Source organism: Rhyacophila brunnea, unplaced genomic scaffold (assembly GCF_057557595.1).
Source record: "Rhyacophila brunnea isolate RB1 unplaced genomic scaffold, BYU_Rbru_1.0 scaffold_2, whole genome shotgun sequence".
In the NCBI taxonomy this organism is placed as follows: domain Eukaryota; kingdom Metazoa; phylum Arthropoda; class Insecta; order Trichoptera; family Rhyacophilidae; genus Rhyacophila; species Rhyacophila brunnea.
Genome location: NW_028232859.1, coordinates 45,348,654 through 45,369,381, shown reverse-complemented (window position 1 = coordinate 45,369,381; position 20,728 = coordinate 45,348,654). Strand labels below are relative to the sequence as shown.

The 20,728-nt window shown below is 32.3% G+C and overlaps 1 protein-coding gene across 1 annotated transcript; it reads left to right on the top strand.

Annotated features, from left to right (window-relative positions):
- Positions 1–1,705: 1,705 nt before the first annotated feature.
- Positions 1,706–19,943, top strand: Hey (Hairy/E(spl)-related with YRPW motif). Its single transcript, XM_085947719.1, has 3 exons — positions 1,706–1,767; positions 2,658–2,875; positions 19,423–19,943. The coding sequence occupies exons 1-3, from the start codon at positions 1,712–1,714 to the stop codon at positions 19,941–19,943; spliced, it is 795 nt and encodes a 264-aa protein (XP_085803845.1). The 5' UTR covers positions 1,706–1,711.
- Positions 19,944–20,728: the final 785 nt, after the last annotated feature.

Sequence of the window (20,728 nt, the reverse complement as noted above, 5' to 3'; positions counted from 1 at the left end):
ATTGTAATGTCCATTAAAATAAAACCTTTGAAAGAAGGTTTTCTTGAAATGCTCTAATTCTCATTAGATGGTGTGTACGTCAATTTGTGTACATTTTTGTGTATTTGTCTGTTTTACATAGCTGAAAATAAATAATAAAATTGTTAAGCAAGTATCTAACAAATTGTAGACAATTTGTAACTAAAAATGAAAGGGGGCGGCATTCTAAGTCTGCTTAAAGGCAGCGCTTTGCCTACAGACGTCACTGATAATACACATTAAAATAAGTATTGCAGTTATCGTTTTTATCGAGGAAAAAGTCATCTGAAAAGGGTGAGACCCTTAAAAATCGTTTCATAAAATATGTGAGCTTTTTAGGTATTATAATTGTAATTAAATTACTCTTTTAATAAATAAAAAATGGAAGCATTCACGAAATACGTGTTTTATAGTGTGCGATCATCGCAATAAACGCCTTAAGCAAATTCATGTACCAAGCTTCAATGCGATTAACGCATAGGTTAAAATACCACTGTTTTGTACACAACAAATTTCATGGTTTTGAATTTACTTACCTACGTAAACAATTATCAAAAATATGTACTTAGCGTTCTCATGTTTTTTTTTTAAAGATTAACTAGTCTTGATTTGAAAAAGTTAGATTTAACGCCAAATGCCAAATGATCTATGTAATAGATCTGGCATGAAAAACACTATCGTTGACAAAGCTCCAGTTCCATTCACGGATGAAAGTCACTCGCAATGTTATTGATACGAGACACCAGCCTCGTTACTGTACCCCTGCCTTTGATACTACGCTTTTCATTCGCGACGTTGAATGAACCGCGTGACCCCCCTCCGCACCCTGCATCGGGTCCACAGGGGCGGTCCGCGGAGCCCCTTTAGTCCTTCGGAGGAAGAGCCGCGCACGTTGGCCGCCCGCCACCTCACTAGACCGACGTGCGCACACGCGTCAACACGCCGCCCGGCGCACTCCGCGACACACTCCCAACGCATATTTCCGCTTTTCCTACCCATCCTCACAATTGCAGCACTGTCAAGTGAGTTTCCCGGCAAGTGCTTTTGTGGAAAACGTTTATATTTACAATTTTCCACCGCCTTCAACTGAATAAACTTACAACGCGTCAATAAAAGTAATACGACTTTCGAGATACTTACTTATAAAAATATAGTGTCAAAATTTGTGAAAATTATCTTCGAATTTTTAAATTAAACTTTTGACAATTTTACACTTTTTCTTAAATACATACTAAAGTTTATTGTTAGTGTCGATCAGTGTGAACAAATACATATAAAAAAACAGTATAGTATTTTGTGTTTTCCACTAAAACTTTACCGTCGGAATTATAAACGTGTTTGAATAACTGACAGTTTTAAACATTGTGTAAAAGTGTATAGACAATAGATAAGTGTTTCATGTTAACAATTTTATTTCAAAACACACAAACAAAAATAAATATTCTATTTAAGTCAATTGAATAATATTGTGACAGTGTTTTAAGAAATTTTATAAAAGGTGGCTTTTCAACCTCTGTATTCTTTGGCGGAATTGAATTCTCCCAACGCCACCATGGAGTACCAGACCCTCGGCGGAGGAGGCATGGAAAGTGTCCCAACTTCTGCCACCGGACCTCTTCATTGGGGATACTCAGGGGGTGGCGGAGGAGGTGGTTGGGCACCACCGACTTCGAGAAGACCGTCAAAGAGAGCGATGTCAGAAAGTGACGACTGTGATGATGTATTTTCTGAAGAATCTAGCAAAGACCAGTAAGCACATTTTTTTAATAATCTTAATAATAATTATATTTATTTTTGTTTAATGAAATCTTTTATCGTACCTACTACTTCTAAATATAGTTATATGTGTTAAAAAAATTGAGTCATTTAGTATATTTTTATTATAATTAAAATTTACTAAACAGGATAATATCATAGTTTATATTAATTTCTACAGATTGGTTTATTAGTCGATAGTTATTTCGGTTGCCTCACCATTTTCAATACTACAAAGTCGCACCAAGATAGCTGCCATACAAATAACTACTGACTAATAAGTCAATCTGTATATTACTTAAAAATATTAAAATTCATAGTTTATTTTTTCATATATTTTTCACTTTAGAAAAAAATATTTTAATTGATTAATCCACAACACAGTTTAAATATTAAACAACTTAGAATAATTATCCAAATAGTTTACTAAAAAACAAAAATATGTTATGTATTTTAATGAAAATAAAATTATGGATTTCTTTAGTATATATTATCATAATAATATATAAGTATAATTATTTGCAATAATAAAAATTATAAAAAAACACCTATTGAAAACGATCATCAACAATATAAATCGATTACCTATGTAATTCTGTCCTCTTTATAGTACCTACACATAGGTATCCCTGACTAAAACACTGTACATACACAATTTGGCAACATCATAAAAATGGCAACGGGGCTCGACTTGGCCATTAAAACCAAAAAATAATAATTAAAATACATATAGGTTGTTAGTGCAATAATCAAATAAAAGACTGTTCTGGTAAAATTATAATTAATTACCTACACTAAATATTTTATGAAGTTAACTTTTCCTCTGTGATTACACGGCTCGGTGTAACAATACAATTGTAATCAAACATTATTATTATTTCCAGGTGCACCTCCCCAGGCGACGCCGACTCCTGTCAAATGCAATCTCGTAAAAAGCGTCGCGGCGTCATCGAAAAGAAGCGTCGAGACAGAATCAACAGCTCCCTCACAGAGCTGAAGAGGCTCGTGCCATCAGCCCTGGAGAAGCAAGGGTCTGCCAAGCTTGAGAAGGCGGAGATACTTCAACTAACGGTTGATCATCTTAAAATGCTGCATGCCAAAGGTGAGAACAGAAGATATTTTACTGATTCTATAATGATCTATTGATTTACATATTGTCGACATAAATAATCGATACAATACAACAATATAAAATAGTTTGTGAAGTTAGATTTCAATATTATAAATTAATGAATTCATAGTAGGTACCACAATATAAATATTCTCTTAGAAAATCATACACCTACTTCCCAAATACAAAGTTTTAATACTAAATGGTGATACCTATCGTACCGTACCACATTGTGATAAAACTCTACCTTACCAATTATTTTATTAAAATTTAAACTTATTTCTTTCGTTTCTTATTATATCAAAATTAAACCAATTATACAGTTATTAATAATATAAAGTGATCAGTCGCAGTACCTACCTAGAATACATTTAAATATATGTGTTATTAATTATTATTAATTCAAATAATATACAATAAGTATATTTAAATCCATATAAATGAATAACGATCAGTACCGGTTTCACCCGTTTCCAACGAAACCACTATTGATTTTCATAAAACTATGGAGATTATTTATTTTTATTTACAACGTTTTTTTACAACGTTTTTATTAGCTCGTATTCTTATTTGTCCGGTGGTTCTTTGTCCGGTACAAATCTTGTAATCGATTTTTAACTAACTTCCCGACTAGCTAGACATTTGAAACTTTTAGAATATATCACAACACGATGCCAATGCATTTTTAAATACTTTTAGCCATCTTTAAGTAGAATTGAATCCATTTTCAGTTAATTTTGTTTTGTATGAAAAATTATTTCGATACCATTATTGGTTGCTAGGGGTCTGGGGTTCTAGCAACTAAATTATTAATATGCTTGCGTTACTATGGAAATCAATATGGCAGGTAAAATTACATTTCAGTATTATTTCTATCAAGTACAAATTTTTTTGATCGTTTAACCTAGTCAAGTCAAGTTTCTATGATTCAACAGAAAATTTAAAAACGTTGTATGTAAAAAGTTCTTTTTATCTTGTAATTATTTTAGTGTAGATTATTTACTCGAATATAATGTAATAATATGTAAGTACCTACTACTATACCTACCTATCAGTCGGAAGCCAACAGCGGTGGAGTGAGGTTGTACAACTTCGCTTGCGTATTCGGGACGCTATTCGCCTGGTTACTCGCGAACGGTTATAAATACGGGATACAACAAAAATAATATTGTTTGTAAATGAATTTGACAATAAACTCAACATGTGTGGTCCCATGTGATTTTGACAATCAGTGCCAGTGCTTGAGAAAAAGTGAAAAATATTTATTGTTGCACGGATAGTGCACTTTGTGCGGGGAGTGCGTCAAACGCTGTGAAGCGAGGGGTTGTCCACACTGTTTTTTGTTCACACTGTTGCGCGAATTCCAAGACCGCGTGAACGGCAAAAGCAATAAAATGGAAAACACCACGATGGAAGTGAATGAAACCAAAAAAACGAAGAAGAAAAGAAACGACGATGAAGAGGAAGTGGTTGGAGAAAAAGAAGAAGAATGGCAGACGGTGACCTCTGGAAAAAAACCCAGAAGAGACTCTGGGGTCACTCCAAAGGGAAACCAAAACATCGTCATGATAGCGACGGGAAGTAAAATTCCATTAAAATTGAAAATAGCGCAGATGCTGCATAAGGCAGGAGTAAAAGTACAGAAAATTTACAATAAAAATTTAAAGACGTACATCCAAGTAGAAGACGAAAAAGAAGCAGATAAAGTGAAACAAGCTGGAGAACTCAAAGATCTCGGTTTTGTGACCAAAGAGAATGACTCCTGCTCTTATGGAGTAATAAGAAAAGTCGATATTGATATGGACCTCCAAGAACTGCAAATGGAAATCAAAAGTGATGCAAAAGTAATCAACCTTAAGAGGTTGACAAGAAAAGGTGATACAGGAGAGCTGACAAAGACCTCGTCAGTCAGTATTAAATTTGGGGAGAAAATATTGCCGAGAACAATTTACATATATGGAGTCTCTTTTGCTGTAGAACCGTATGTATTCAGGGTTATGCAATGCTACAAATGCTGGCGATATGGGCATATCGCGAACAATTGCGGACGTACAGTAGAAACGTGCCCTAAGTGTGGTGAAAACCACAAAACCTGCGAAAAAAATGAGGAAATTACGTGCATCAATTGCAAAGGTAACCACGCGGCAAACAGCCAAAAATGCCCAAAGTGGCAAGAGGAAAAGAATTGCAAAGAAGCAATGAAAAAAATGAACATACCTTTCAAGGAAGCAAAAAAAAATATGTTAAATAATAGCTATGCTGACATATTAAAACAAAAAAAAATCGTAGGAAGAGATGAAAGCGAAACAATTCAAAAAACTAAGGAAAACAAAAAGAAAGAAGAAGCGGTGGTAGAAGCTTCAGGCTCAACAATAATATCTACAGGTAGTAGCGTAAAGCCTACAAAAAATAAGAAAAATTCAAAGGGGAAGACAGAGGTTAACGCGATGGGAGAAATTATGAAAGTCTTGCTGAAAGGGGGAGACTGGCAGCAGATCATTAAACAACTAATAATTAAAGCAGTGGACTGGGTATGCAAACAATTCAAAGAAGGACACTTAAAGGAAATTCTAGGGGAGGTTCTGGAGCAAAATGGATAGTAAAAAACAAATTAGGATTTTACAATGGAATGCCAGAAGTATGAAGCAAAAAAAGGATGATATAGAACTCTACTTAATAAGACAAAAAATTTCAATAGCATTAATCTCAGAGACTTGGCTGAGGTCTGAATTAGACTATCTGAAATTCAATGATTACACGATGTATCGAAAATACAGAAGGGATGGATACGGAGGAGAGCGATTCTGGTGCATAAAACACTGGCGTCCAAAGAAGAAAGAAAGAAAGACGGAAGAGCTAGACAAAATAATTATAAAGCCATTTAACAGAATAGGAGTGAGGACCTGATCGAAGGATCCCCTTCTAGAAGAGAAGAGGCGATATGACAGCGAGTCGCAGTCAAAGCCTCGGTAAAATCACAAAAAAAAAAAAAAAAAAAATACCTACCTATCATTTATTTTAATTAGTTTTCTACAATGACAGTCATTGGTTTTCTACTAATAATTGACAGTATTAAAGTGTTTTTAAATAGTTATTTATTGCGGTATCTATATTACTGTTTTTAATTGTTTCTAGTAATATAATATAGACTAATTACATACAATCGAATTTATTCTGAGGGGTTTTTCATAATGTATGAAGTGTCATATTATAGATTAGCATAGTATACGAAACTACTGTTACTTTTATGTTTTTTAATAAAGAAAACGAAACCTGTTGTATCCTATAAAAGAGCGGATTCAGCCAAATGGTCGGATGTAACATTACTGTACTATTTTGATTAATAATGTATCACCCCTCTTCACTGAATTGAATGCGCAGTTATGCTTTATGATTTTTTATTTTTTGCAAAATCAGAACATCCGCCTTTTACTTTTCAATAACATTGAAATAAAAAAATATTATGTATTACAGTTAGGTCTTAACTTAACTATGTTGAGCTTTTTACACTAGCAACTTGCAAGATAATTTAACTAACGTTTATTAACAATGAATATAATATATAAGAGGTCGTATACTGTTGCATCAGTATTTAAATTTTGAACTTTTTTTCTAAATAACAAACTTAATTAACTACATATTAATAATTATTTTCCACCTTGCCATAATGTTCTGTTTTTAAATCTTATCTGAATTGTCAAATTATACCAATGTTATTCAAAGGCAATAATATTTTTCCTCAATCTCTTTATTCTCTTTTATTATTTATAGGTACACGGGAATTTTACTGCAAATACTACGTTGTAAATCTATATACGATAATTATTCACAAATGGGTAAAAATATAACTTGTTAACTTTTCATTTCAACATTCAACTCCAAATTATAAAAGAGACCTTCCAATGTGTCTTTTATTAAATGCTATTTTTGTGATACAAAGTTGTAGTTTGATGAGAAAATTGTAGTTTTATACTGTCATGGCGAATGAATAGTTAATAGTTTTTTTTTCAATAAACTGTCAATCCATTCAACGCGTATGTCTGAATGTTTTTTTTCTTAAAATAATTATTGAAGATAATATACATCATAATATGAAACAACGCTTTTATTTTACTGTAATATATTTCTCTAACTAAAATATAATTAAGTATGTCAAAACTTTCATTCATAAAAACAACAACAGATTTTTAGTATAAATCAGCCGATTATTGGTGAAAGCGTAGTTTAAAAAATAAAAAAAAGACAGGAAACAACCCTTTCGTTTTCAACCCACTTTCATCCCCGTGATTTTTTCCCATGATCACACGAAACATCAGATGGTGTTATATAAAGAACATTTTTTCGATTCATACATCCCGCTGCGATGCGGCCCTCTATTATTAACTTGAGTCTATGATTTCTGCCAAAACGGATACAAAAACTGTCTACCTGTTTTATACGGAGCTCATTTATTCTATCCATCGCAAATAGTGCAGGACATAATATGATTGTTTCTTTAATTTTATTTACGGTACAAACAACATTAGGTACAATCAATGATAATATATATTTTTAAATAATTTAAATAAATATTTTTAATATAAGAGTTATGAAATACGTAAAGGTTTTTTTAAGAAAATTATTAGATATACTTAGTCATAATTTAAAAATATATATATATAATTGCCAGTATTAGACTTTAAATATTGCCAATTTATTTTATTTGTTTAAGCTTAATAAGTATAACTAAGGCCACGGAGCACTGAGAGCCTATCTAACAAGACTTAAATCGTATGGTGATGAATGCTATCCATGTGACGGCTACACGTCTCAATGGTGTAGCGTATCATCAACGACTGTCCAGTACTAAAAAAAGAGCGATGGTTTCTCGAGTCTCTGTATAAACAACATAATTACGAAATTCACATCTAAACACCTCACGTAACACTAAACAACAAAATACCACAAGAACACTACTCAAAATATATACTAATTCTGGCCATTAATAAAGTTAAAGAAACATAATTAATTGTAGACTTCCGTTAATACTGTAATCGAGCAAATTTTTAAAATCATAACCACAAATTCGAATATGTAAATAACTCAATTTAATTATCTCTTTATTTATCTATATAGTTGAGAAACTAATGGTACTTATATTTCAATAAATTTGCATATACGTATTTTACTTATTCTGATAATGTGTCATTTGTATTTAATGCAGTGTCTTTTACCATTAATAAGTTTACAAGAACTTTTTCTATATATGTACAAAATAAAAGTGCATATTTTAATCATCCATGATAATTATAATCATTACATCCCTATACTTACTGAACCACAAATAAGTGGTGCATGATGGACGTTACCTTTCCTTTTACCTTCCCAACACATCCAACGGTTAGGTTAAAAGTTTCAATAATTTATAGACCGAGCCCTCACAACTTCCTGGGCCACGATGTGAAGAGCATCAACACCTGTTTGTATTCGCGACTCAGGAATACCTGCGTTAATTTTTTTTGTTTTACTGGTATCAGGTGGTGACCCAAACCATAGCGATGATTTATTTTTGAACAGACGTAGCGTTATATTTCCATTCATGGTTTGTTGACAATCTGGTCAAAATACCAAAACTATTTTGTTGTACAAATAAGTATTTTTTCATATCATGAATTTTTAAATAAAGTTTGCATTAAATTATCATCATCAGTTTCAATCAATTCACTGCTGGATGATGTCTTCTCAAAGCTGATACCATTCCTTTCGGCCCTTTGTCATACATGTCTTATTTTTTAACGTTTACTACTTCTTATGGCCACTGGATAACTAGATTGTTCAGCGATTACCTATTTATTACGACGTGTACAATGCATCCCGCCCATCTTTATGTCAATTTTTGTTTGCTAGTCTATGTTACACAACATGTTCCTAATGTATATTTATGACCCTTTAATGCCGATAATATTAAAACACTATCTTCAAATATAAAACATTTACATCAAAACCTCATAAAAGGTGACAATACAACAAACACTAAACAAACATAATTGATTTTAAAATGGTAATAGAAAATGGATACATAATAATGACAATATCTTATTTAATGCCGTTATGTAAAATTAAATATATTTAACACAACTTTTAAACTAACTTAATTGATTTCGTTGATAATCGTAAATTGTCTAACTATGTAAGCAGTGACGTCTTAGGTAAAGTGCTGCCCCTAAGCAGACTTAGCATCCCACCCTCATTTCATTTTTCATTTAAAATTATCTAAAAATTCGTTAGATACGTACTTACCTATTTTATTATTCATACATCTTAAACAGACAGACATACCAAAAGTCTTTAAATTTACATACATATTAATATCATCTCTTGAGAATTACAGAATTTCCACGAAACCTACTCTCAAACTTTGGCTTTTTTGCGTACGTAGAAGGTCATTGTGAAAAATTTGCCTGGGTGATAAACCGACATTAAAATGCATGTATTGCAATACTATAATAGTTATATTGCTAGGATTTTAAGATGCTTCGATTATTTTTTAAACTGAGATATCGATACATCATATTGATGCGATATTATCGTCTGCTTCATCAAAAATCACCACAGTGCATCTATTTTATACACAAGGCCGCTATCTAGGGTAGGAAAATATCCAAGTATTAGCACTACAATAAGTAAGTTGTAATTGTTACAACAAGTGCTACGTTTTAACGTTTTACTTGGCTGTGATAAATTTTAGAGTGAAATAGACAGTATCGACAGTTCAGACGGCTAACTTATTGTAATTTTTACAATAAGTGTTAATATTTCTACCCTATTTAGCCGTAAAGGCCGGAAGCAGTCTTGTGTATAGAATAGATGCGCTGCTCTCAAAAGTTGTTATATTGGTATTCGTTTCTTCCAGGGAACACAAAATTGTATGTTCCCTAGTTCCTCCGTTCACCGCCCTTTAGCCACCCCTTTGCAACTCATGACCTGCACACACTGTTTGTAAACGTAGAGTAATTCGCAAGTTACTTTACCAACTATACTAAAGCTGAGTATCTACCTGCTAATTACTTTTTAAATGATTTGCTATTGATGTAGGTAAAAATATATTTTCTCATCACGAAACAAAAATAACGATATATTTCGTAGACCGTGACCACAGAGATTGATTGGCGGAAAATTTTGAACAGGGGCGTCATTTAAGGTTAAACCGTTGCAAGATTTTTGTGACTTCCGGAGGCGGACGCGCAGGTCACGCTGGATGATCGTCACCCCACGATTCGTATACGCGACTCCACTGCAGCATGTCAGCACCATACTGGCAAGGACAGCGCCAAACAACAGTTAACACGATAAAGCATATAGGCTATGACCACCTTATTGTTGGTTGTAGTTGACAACGGCGATTTTCTTTGATGCAAATGATTCAATCGATTCATCAGAAAAAAAAATGTAGGCCTCGAAATTATATCAAAATCTTAAAAATATACGTACCTATTTCACACAAATCGAGTATACCTACAATATTATCCAAGGCAAAAAAATCTCTGTAACTAACATCAAAGGAGTCCATAACCCAACCACTCAAGCAGGTAGATACCTACGTACCTATTACGTGTCAGGAGCTACTAGTTACATTAGTAATTGGAATTTATGGTGTTTTTTTATCGTTGTGCGATTATAATTATTTAGTGCCTCGGGCCTCCACGTCCCTAAACTCGCCACTGAGAGTAGGTACAAATGAATCTCAATCTCACTTCTTTAGTCGACGATTTCAATTCGTATATATTTTTCCAGTATTAATATTAATTTTTCACCATGTCCAATCTTTATAAGATCATAATATAGGTCTCCACAGAGTGGAGGTTTGTATTAACAGATTTTTGTTTTTGCGAGAAATGTATTTATTAGCCACTTGCTCAACTTATTATGTCCATACTTTTGACTCCAAATACAAATTGAATAACAATATGTATATTAGCCAATGACTAAACTGAAAAGGATAACTCGATATATATGTAATTAATTCACTCTAATACGCTCTTGCATACCTAGCTATACTTGTATACTCTTGCATACCGTCAGGCAAGCACAAGGTCGGGCCTTTTCACTAGATCACCAAATCCCATGCATTGAATCTGTTGATCGTTTTTGTAGAGCCGCTGCAGCTTGAGCGAAGATACTAAACTGAAATGTGAATCCAACCATTATATACATCGCCACCAACAATATTAGACAATCATAAGGGGTATTAGTAGATTTCAATATGAATAATTTTTGAATGAGAATTAGATATCAATTATTATTACACTTAATTATTAACACTACACACGAAAAGTATTTACTTTGTTTAGACTTAATAAATTCATTGAATTTAAATCAAACGAATTGGAAATTGAAATCATTTTGTTTATATTTGTAGGCTACGTAGTACGTATCTATCAAACCAATTGATATAGATTTTTTCGCTTCAATTTGTCAATTATGTGGGAAACCTTCCGAAACAAGTTAATTTACCAAATTTAAATACTTTATTTATCTGCTATAATAAAATATGTTCAAAATAAACTTTTTGAAAAACCAATTATTTAATAACTTAATCAAAAGTTGTCTGGAAATGGGATCCCACAATGATTTATTTCAAATGCATTGACCGTGAAAACGACGATCACGTCCATCTGCGGTCACCTAGGCCGCCTTTAAAAAATCTTTATTACAACTATTATGCTTCAATATTCAAAATGAAACTATTTTTCATAGTAAGAGGTACTAGGAGAATTCCCATGGCAACATTACAATTATTATTTTCCCAAGTTTTTAAAATTAGAATAATCTGATATCCTTTTAAAAAGGGAGTATCATTTTTTTGTTTTTATCGATATCAATTAATGTCATATCAATCATTATGAAAGTAGTTTGATTACAATGTTATTATATTTGGAAGCGTCTATAGAATTTTGTTCAATGGAAATATTTTAATAAAGATTAAATCCTATCTTTGACATAAAATCTATATTCAATTGTTTTTATTGATGGATACATAATTATTTTTGTCTGAATAAGTACCGTGCGAATGTTATTGCTTCCATGCCCTTTTTAGATTCAACTAATCCTATCGTCACCCGCTCGTGATATAAAAGCATATGTCCACCATTTTGGGGTAGGTATTATACAAGGGGGGCTGTTTAGTACTGACATCGCATCTAATGCCACATACTACAGTCAATTGCCTTTTTGTGAGTCCCGTTTCCCACGCATTCGAGAATAATGGAACCACCCTGTGGCACTATTGCTCGGTCACCCACCCTTTTTGCAAACATAAATAATGCGTAGGTAGGTATTTAATGTCGCGCTTTCTCACGCCAAAAAACCTGCGAACAAATAGTACTGTTTGAACTATTTCAACATAAATTCTTTACCAGTTCGATGAAAATTATTGATAATTTGAAATTCGAAAAGATTCGGTCATCCAAATTCAAATATCGCTGTTGAATATTTTATATAAGTACTTGGGAGACGTATTTTTTTCATGTCTTTTTTGTTGTTCATAATTTAATATTAATATATCTTGTACCTAGCTTGTTATTTTCACAAATTTGTCGCATCAACAATGTACGGATTTTTACATCTTGCAAAAAATCTGATTATTTTTATGATAATAATATAACAGTGGAATTTAATCTTTATTAAATTGTGTAGTATTTCAATAAATTTTGAAATCCTATAATTCAAATTTAGTGTCCTAAAGGCGTAATACATCAAGTTAATACCTACTATAATCAAACAATTATGTGCAAAAAAAATATATTTAACAGTTAAATTAGTTATAAACCATAATAGAGTAACAAAAACTATTTCTTTTTTAACTGGTTTAATAACTACTGAATATGTAAAAAATAAAAAACATAATTATAAGTCATGCTTCGTTGTAATTTAAAACGGTTACTATGTAACAGTGGCGAAGGGTGGAGGTAGGCTGCTAAGATCTGACATAAATAGTGCACACTAAACTTTGTCAGTCTAACGTATTTGTTCTCATTGAACTAAGAGTACAATGTGTAGACAGTGTTTGTTAGTTTTTTTAAATCATTTAAACTCTGCCTAATCCAGCCATAGTAGATAATAGTAAACAAATATTCGTTTATCTATAAAATATCAAAAATTATGCCACTAAGCCATGCGTAATTTTATGTATTTTATAGATAGAAGATGTTTTTATTGAATATGGTTTGGTTTAGGCAGGGCTTAATGAATTTAAAAAAAATAACTAATCAAAGCCATCTGTAATAATAATATGTATTCTTAAAGGGGATGCTTATACTATCAGAAGCGAAAAGAGGCACCTAACGGAAAAATACGAAGCTTGCAATTTGAGATTTTTTTTGATAATTTACAATTTCAACTGTAGTAATTAATAAATATGTATCTGAAAACACTAAAAAGATTTTTTATTTTTTTTTTAATTTAAAGATAAACTGGCAATTGTAAAAAAATGTAATAAAATGTGAATTCGTTGCAGGGCAAATCTTATTATTACATTATATTTTATGGCCATATTTATTATTAAAATTTAGTTTATTAAGTTTTAGATTTTATGTGGTGTAGATTTTTGACTAATTCATCGTTTTAATATTTTTTATATATATTTTAAAAAACATCGATTTTTAAAAAAATATAAATGTGTATAACTTGAAATCCTTTTTATTTATATCAAATTTTATTTTAGGTATGGTCACAATATTGAAGTTTGAGTTGATATAAATAAAAATGATTTCAAGTTATACACATTTATATTTTTATAAAAATCGATGTTTTTTAAAATATATATAAAAAATATTAAAACGATGAATTAGTCAAAAATCTACACCACATAAAATCTAAAACTTAATAAACTAAATTTGAATGATAATAATGACCATAAAATATAATGCAATAATAAGATTTGACCCTGCAACGAATTCACATTTTATTACATTTTTTTACAATTGTAAGTTTATCTTTAAGTTTAAAAAAAAATAAAAAATCTTTTTAATATTTTCGGATACATATTTATTAAATAATACAGTTGAAATTGTAAATTATCAAAAAAAAATCTTAAATTGCAAGCTTCGTATATTTCCGCTAGGTTCTCTGTTGGCATGCGTCTCCCCCTTAATTAAACTAAAACAAATAGGTATGACTGAAAAGATGTGCACTTTTTTGTATGATCGCGCATAGCACACCTAAATTAAATTTTAAAAACTAACCAGCACCATCTGCAAATTGTATTCTTAGTTCAATGAAAATAAATAAACTGACGAAGTTTTGTGTGCACTATTTATATCGATTCTTAACAGCCTACCTCCACCATTCGCCGCTGCTATGTAGTTATAGGAATCGTGTGTCGTACCTACGAATGTGTATATCTATACATTAATAATTTATACAATATTTTAAGTACCTACCAACTGACTTGTCAATATTACCACCAAAACACTGAAATAAGAAAAAAAAATGCTGAAATATAAGTATGTTTAATAATTATTAACGAAAAGCAATGCGGTATTATAATATCAATATGTAGTATGTACGTATATACAAAAATATTCTTAATCATTTCATTGCAAAGAAACTGCAGCGGTGTCCCCCTAGTAAATTGAAATTCGCCTGTTTAAGGTTATCTATAAATCACATCTTATCTGTCCCCTCTAAATTTGCTCAAATTATAACTTCAAAGAAATATAGTCCTTCTTGATTCGTCCCGTGCAAACTGCGATCATTTGAATACAATGCAGATAAAAGTCAATTTTCCTCGAGCACATAGCATCTGTAAATACACTTCCCCATCAGGCAAACCCCACCTACTTCAGTTTTTAAAAAGGGTTAGAGGTAATGAACCTTTTAAGACGCAAATTCAAAATGACGTCGTAGAAATTAAGCATTTTTTTTACTGTCATGCTATTCGATCATGCGGTCATCGAACACTTCAATGGTTAACACCACAGAACAGATAATAAATAGAATTTATATAGGCTATATACCAATGCAGTAAAATTTGACGCAGAGTATTGAATGTGTGAGCGTCAATACATAAACCGAGAGCAGTTGTCAGTATTCGACGTATGACGTATTCTTGAACGTGTTTAAATTTATCCCGTATTCTTCCTTACTCGAGATCGGTTGCCTGCTTCTCCTTACCCGTTAGGTATTTCAGTTCCCATTATTTCTGAGTTTCCCTGGTTAATACAATAAAATTATGATAGCGCGATGGCAACACACAACAAAGTTAAGATATTCAAAAAACCAAACAATTCTCACTAATATATTACTATTCTCTTGAGTCTTTTTTAAAGCGGCTATATGAAAAATTTCGGAAAATAATCATCAAAATAAAATAAAAACAAGTAGTAGGTATCACAAAACTAATTCTGCATTTGTGAGTAATTGAAACTTTAGAATTATTTTATACTTTATTTAATTTTTACCAAGAATATTTCGATAACATGATTTCAGTACCTGATTGAAACGATTGTTGTACTCGAATTGGATAGTTATTTTAAATTAGAAATAATATTGAAAATTTCAAACGATGTACTTACCATTTTATTGAAAAATACATATTGAGTAGGCAGTCTCTATCTAAACTCACTGTATTTTAATTTATAGTCGAATCATTTGATTCAATGTATTTTATAAAATTAAAATAATCTACGTTTTTCTCGCGTATTATAAAGTAGTCTAGTCTTAAATATTCAAGTGTTATAAATTCAGTCAGTCCCCGTGGACTTTTTAGCGACGACTCAAAATAATAATTAAGGTGCGCCATTGCCACCCCTTTTAAATAAAATGTGAATCACTTTTATTCCCACGGTCTGCACCCTCATTATTGCACCGTAATATTCCTGTATTTTGTACTATCGCCATACATTACAGGAGGGGAAGCAACAATTGCGTGCGTATTATTATTTGTCCATAGTCTTTCCGCATTACAATATTTTTAAACACGACCACGTATTTAAAGATTGACCGGACGACGGTCAACTAATATTATAACGTATCTGCTAATTGATTCACATACAAATAGCATAGTAGTTTATGTCCATTAGGTATATTCGAATTTTCAAATTAATGTTAATTAAGCGCATTTTCTTGCTTTGGAGTAAAGCAGGAACAACAGTGAAAAAAGTTACAATCATACCAACAATACAAAAAACACTATAGGTAAATAATATATAATATATTATATTTTTTTACCATGTCTGATCCAAATCAGATCATTGGGCCTTCACAGAGAAGACGTTTTGTATTAACAGATTTCGTTTTTACGAGATATGGATGGTAGCCACTTGCTCAACCTTTTAGGTCTATACTCTGACTAATGCACAAATTGAAAAACAATATGTGTACTTGCCAGACCCAGGATTCGAACCTGGGTCTCATGACGTTATAGACCGACGCTTAAGCCGCGCGGCCATCGTGGCATAGTTTTACACAATTCAGGCACAGGGGTCCGCGGCCCCCAGTAACGGAAAAATACGAATTATTTAGGTAAATGGCATATTACTTATTCTTAGTAGTCGTCACGACCTCATGACTGCGGATTGTGACCCGGCATGTCTAAAAGATAAGACAGCGCGGACGGTCCAAACGTACTAAGGATGTTAATAATTATGACTGTTAGCCCACGCGCAGTCGATGGATGCGACAGCTCACAATAGCTTGTAGTTGAACACCCTTAGTTATACCTACCTCCAGGCCAAGCGTTTATAGCTAGACTCAAAGTGTGGAGTGTGAGTATGGAGAATGTGTATGGGAAAGTGCGGTATTCCGCAGTCGAAGCGACACGAAGTTGTAAGTAGTAGGCGGGGTAAATGTGGCTTCTGCTAGATTTTGTTAACAACGCCCCCTCCCGCCGCCGTAAAATCAGTAATTGTAATAGATATTTTTTTGAAATCGACCCTCAAAACCATTTTTCTGTATGTGCGCCTATCGCACATACTATAAATCAATTCATATTTTCTCCGCTGGTTTGTGTGAAGCCGCATTACATACAGACGTTTCAAATTGATGTGGTCTTTTGGCAAAAAACGATATCATTTAATCTAAATCTAATAATAGTTAATGGACCCTAAGCCAGGAGATATCACTGAGAGTTGAGGCTTTTGAGATGTAGCTGTATAAATACAGATGTCCTCAATTTTTTTTTAGACTGACCTTGTGACAATTAATATGGTGACGTTCTCACTCGAATGGGAAAGGACCGAAAAGTTCTGCATAGTATCAAAACCAGAAAACTACAGTACAACGGTCACATTATGAGAGGACAAAAGTAAAGCATTCCCCAACTTATCATCCAATGAAAGATCACCGTCAAAGGTAACAGAGAACGATGCAGGATTTCATAGCTTAAGAGCCTCTATGATTGATATGTGCAGTTCCACCGAAATGTTCGGAGCAGCAGAACGTAATAAATTAAAGATCGCCCTGATGGTAGCCGACCTCCGTTAGGGGATGGCATGATAGCAGAATAGTAATTTGCCTATCTGACATGTCAGAAAAAGTGCATATAATCAATGTCGATTTGTGGTGTTTCACAAGTAATTTAAATTCGTGACACTCATGAAGAAGGCTCGTCCTCGTTAATCTAATTATTTTTCAGGCTACGGGGTCCTGCCAATTTGGATGCCCCGGTGGTCATTCAGTAAATTCGTGCAGTATCAGTGATTATCTCAAACGTGCAGAAATTACCAACCTCGGGGGTTAATGACCTGCAATTTTCCAAAAGTCGTAAATAAATGAGTATTTAATGTAAATACCTAAATTGTGGTTACAAGAATTGCTCTAATCTGCAATTTTATGCTTTTATGTACCTACATCAGCATTAATTGCCGATATTTTACACATTTGTCGCCAAACTTCGTATTTTGTCAATCATGTGTGAATTATTCTCTTATTTTTTATCAAGCGTTTGAATCTTATTCGGTACTTTAAATAATATTGTAGTTGATTATGAAACGTATATTCATTATATTTGAAATGGCTATTCTTACGTATCTTTGTGTTGCAATACTCAACAGATATGATGTTTTTTTAATGTTTTTAATATAATAATGTATGATATCAATATTCAGTAGCTTATTAATGATATAAGTACCTGTTAAAAGTATTGGTAACACGAAATACAGATAGATCAGTACCAATAAAATTAGTGATGTTTTATTCCTATAGACATATTATATTTTTTTTTTCCGTGAAGACCAGAATATTCATACCGCGTTTGTTTTCAAATGAAAGTAGTAGATGCTTTGAATTAGGTATTAATTAGATTATTACAGCCGTATTTAGACTATGTACATACTTACTTAAATATTCATAAGAAATCCCTATATTTTATGCAGTAAATATGCAGATTTTACAAAAAAATATATAGGTATATTATCATAACTGAAATGTGTATAAGAAATAGGTTGTAGTATTCAATTATTTAGCTGATTACTTCAACTGGTATATACAATTTCATAGAAGCCATCTTAGTAATAAAATATCGAATTACAAAAATGTCAAACACCCATAGCTATTTTTTTTTAAATGTGGAACATAAACAAATCGACCTCTGACATGCGCTTCCTGATTGATGAAAAGTTCGGCTCAGCAAATTTTGACATGGCAACATTGTGAAATATATTGAGAATTTATTGTAAATACCTACATTTTTTATTTAATAATGCGAAATAAATGTTATAATATAAATATAAATAGCATAAAATAAATCATGGTTATTAAGATTTTTCTTTAATGTATTATGTAAGTTTAAAAAATCCAACCAAACACCATCGATGCAGATCAATACCTACAGTATATCCTCATTATCGCTATGTGTAATATTCTTCTTGACCCACCTTTGCAACCGGTCCCCTGTAAAAATATTGGGGAGACCTTACAATAAACAATATATCATTCAATTTCCATGTTAAACAATAATGCCTTTTGTTGAACTTTCCAGTATTTCCGGATTTCACAATACTGCATCAATAATAATATCCCCCCAAGAGACTTATCAAGACAAATTCTGTTTTATTTTTTTCCGAAAAAGCTTTGCCACGATAATAATTGGATATATACATATTTTTGCATAGCGTTATTTATGTGCGATTCAACCATTTTTTTTTCAATTATTATTATAGTCGTGCGAAATAAAATAATGTTAAATTATATTTCAATTATTTCGCCTAAGACGAAACATTCCATTTTTAAATTCATCAAACTCGTGATATTATTTTATTTGTAATTAATTCCACTATCCAATTAATTAAGGTATAGTATTTCGCACAATACCGTTTATAACTTCATTTCATTGTGTTTGCACGTGTGTGCTTCAGCCTTTCATAAAAGTGCAATACCCTTGCGTAGTTTCGTGCATCTTGAAAGTGTCCCCTTTTTTAAACCAGTTTCTAGTAAACATAGAAATAAATGTAGAAGTATTTCGCATTCGATCGACTTATGGGTACTAGATTACCTTCATTGTAAATGCAAAGATTTATTCAATTTTATTAATAGATTATATTATTTCTTTTCATCATCAGGTGTCGACACATTCGCCTACGATCCGCAAAGATACGCTATGGATTACCACACTATTGGCTTCCGAGAGTGCGCATCGGAAGTGGCCCGCTATCTCGTCAGCTGTGAAGGACTCGACATCCAGGACCCTCTTCGACTACGGCTCATGAGCCACCTCCAGTGCTTCGCCGCCCAAAGGGAACTGGCTTCCAAATCGTGTGCTGCACCTTACCCACCGCATACCTATCCTGCATATCCTCAAGTTGGGAGTACGCAGGGGTACGCACATGCTCATACACCTCTTACCGCCGCGACGTCATCTCATGCGCCGAGCCATGAACATCATCACGGTTATTCTGAAGGACCTATTTCCTCAGCACCACCTGCTGCACCTCCATTACCTGTTACTAGTTCTGCCAATTATGCACCTGTGTCTCATGCACCTCCGTCATATCATCATCCGCCACCGCCTCCACCCCATCATCAATACTCACAAAGCGGATCGAAGCCTTATAGACCTTGGGGTGCTGAATTGGCTTACTGACAGAGATCAACCGGTTCGTACGTTTGATTTGAAACGACGACTTTATTTACGAGTTGACAAAAATTTGCCACTGTGCAGTGAAAGACTGAGTTAAACGTGGTGTTCGCGTACCGCTAAATAAATAGTAGAAATAGTTATATACATAATAATATGTATTGATTAATGGTTGTGAATTTGTAGTGGTAATGAGGTTATCAATAAAAATTACTTATGTCAAAGGTATTTGAATCAGGCATAGACCATCTTATAAAAATCACACTTTTGAACAGATTGAATTAGAAAGAAAATAAAGACACTTGAAATCTATGTACATAATATTATGTTGTGAGTTACAACACTAATTTAAAAGTTTTTTTAATAATGCACGTTTTAATAATACCTATTATGTTACCAAAATGTAAGGATTGCTAAAATTGCTCATTGTATAATTAAAAATGCTCAAGCCTCTAGTGTCTTCAAATAAAAATATTTATATTATGATAAATATACCAATATTTTGATGCAAATAGATTATTAGGATAAAATATAACTGGAATATTTTTGATAAAAATTTTGTGAAAATTAATAATTAATTAAAGAATAATTTTAATGCTTATTCGATGGCAGAAGAAGTCTGTAAGTTGAGCTTTAATCTATGATCTAATAATGTACATAAATAATTGTGATTTAGTTTTAACGTGGATTTAAGAGTTTGCCTTTATTTTTAATACGATACTAATTTTAAATAGCTATTCATTTCATAAACTCTATGATATTGATATATGTACCTACTTACTTACTAAAAT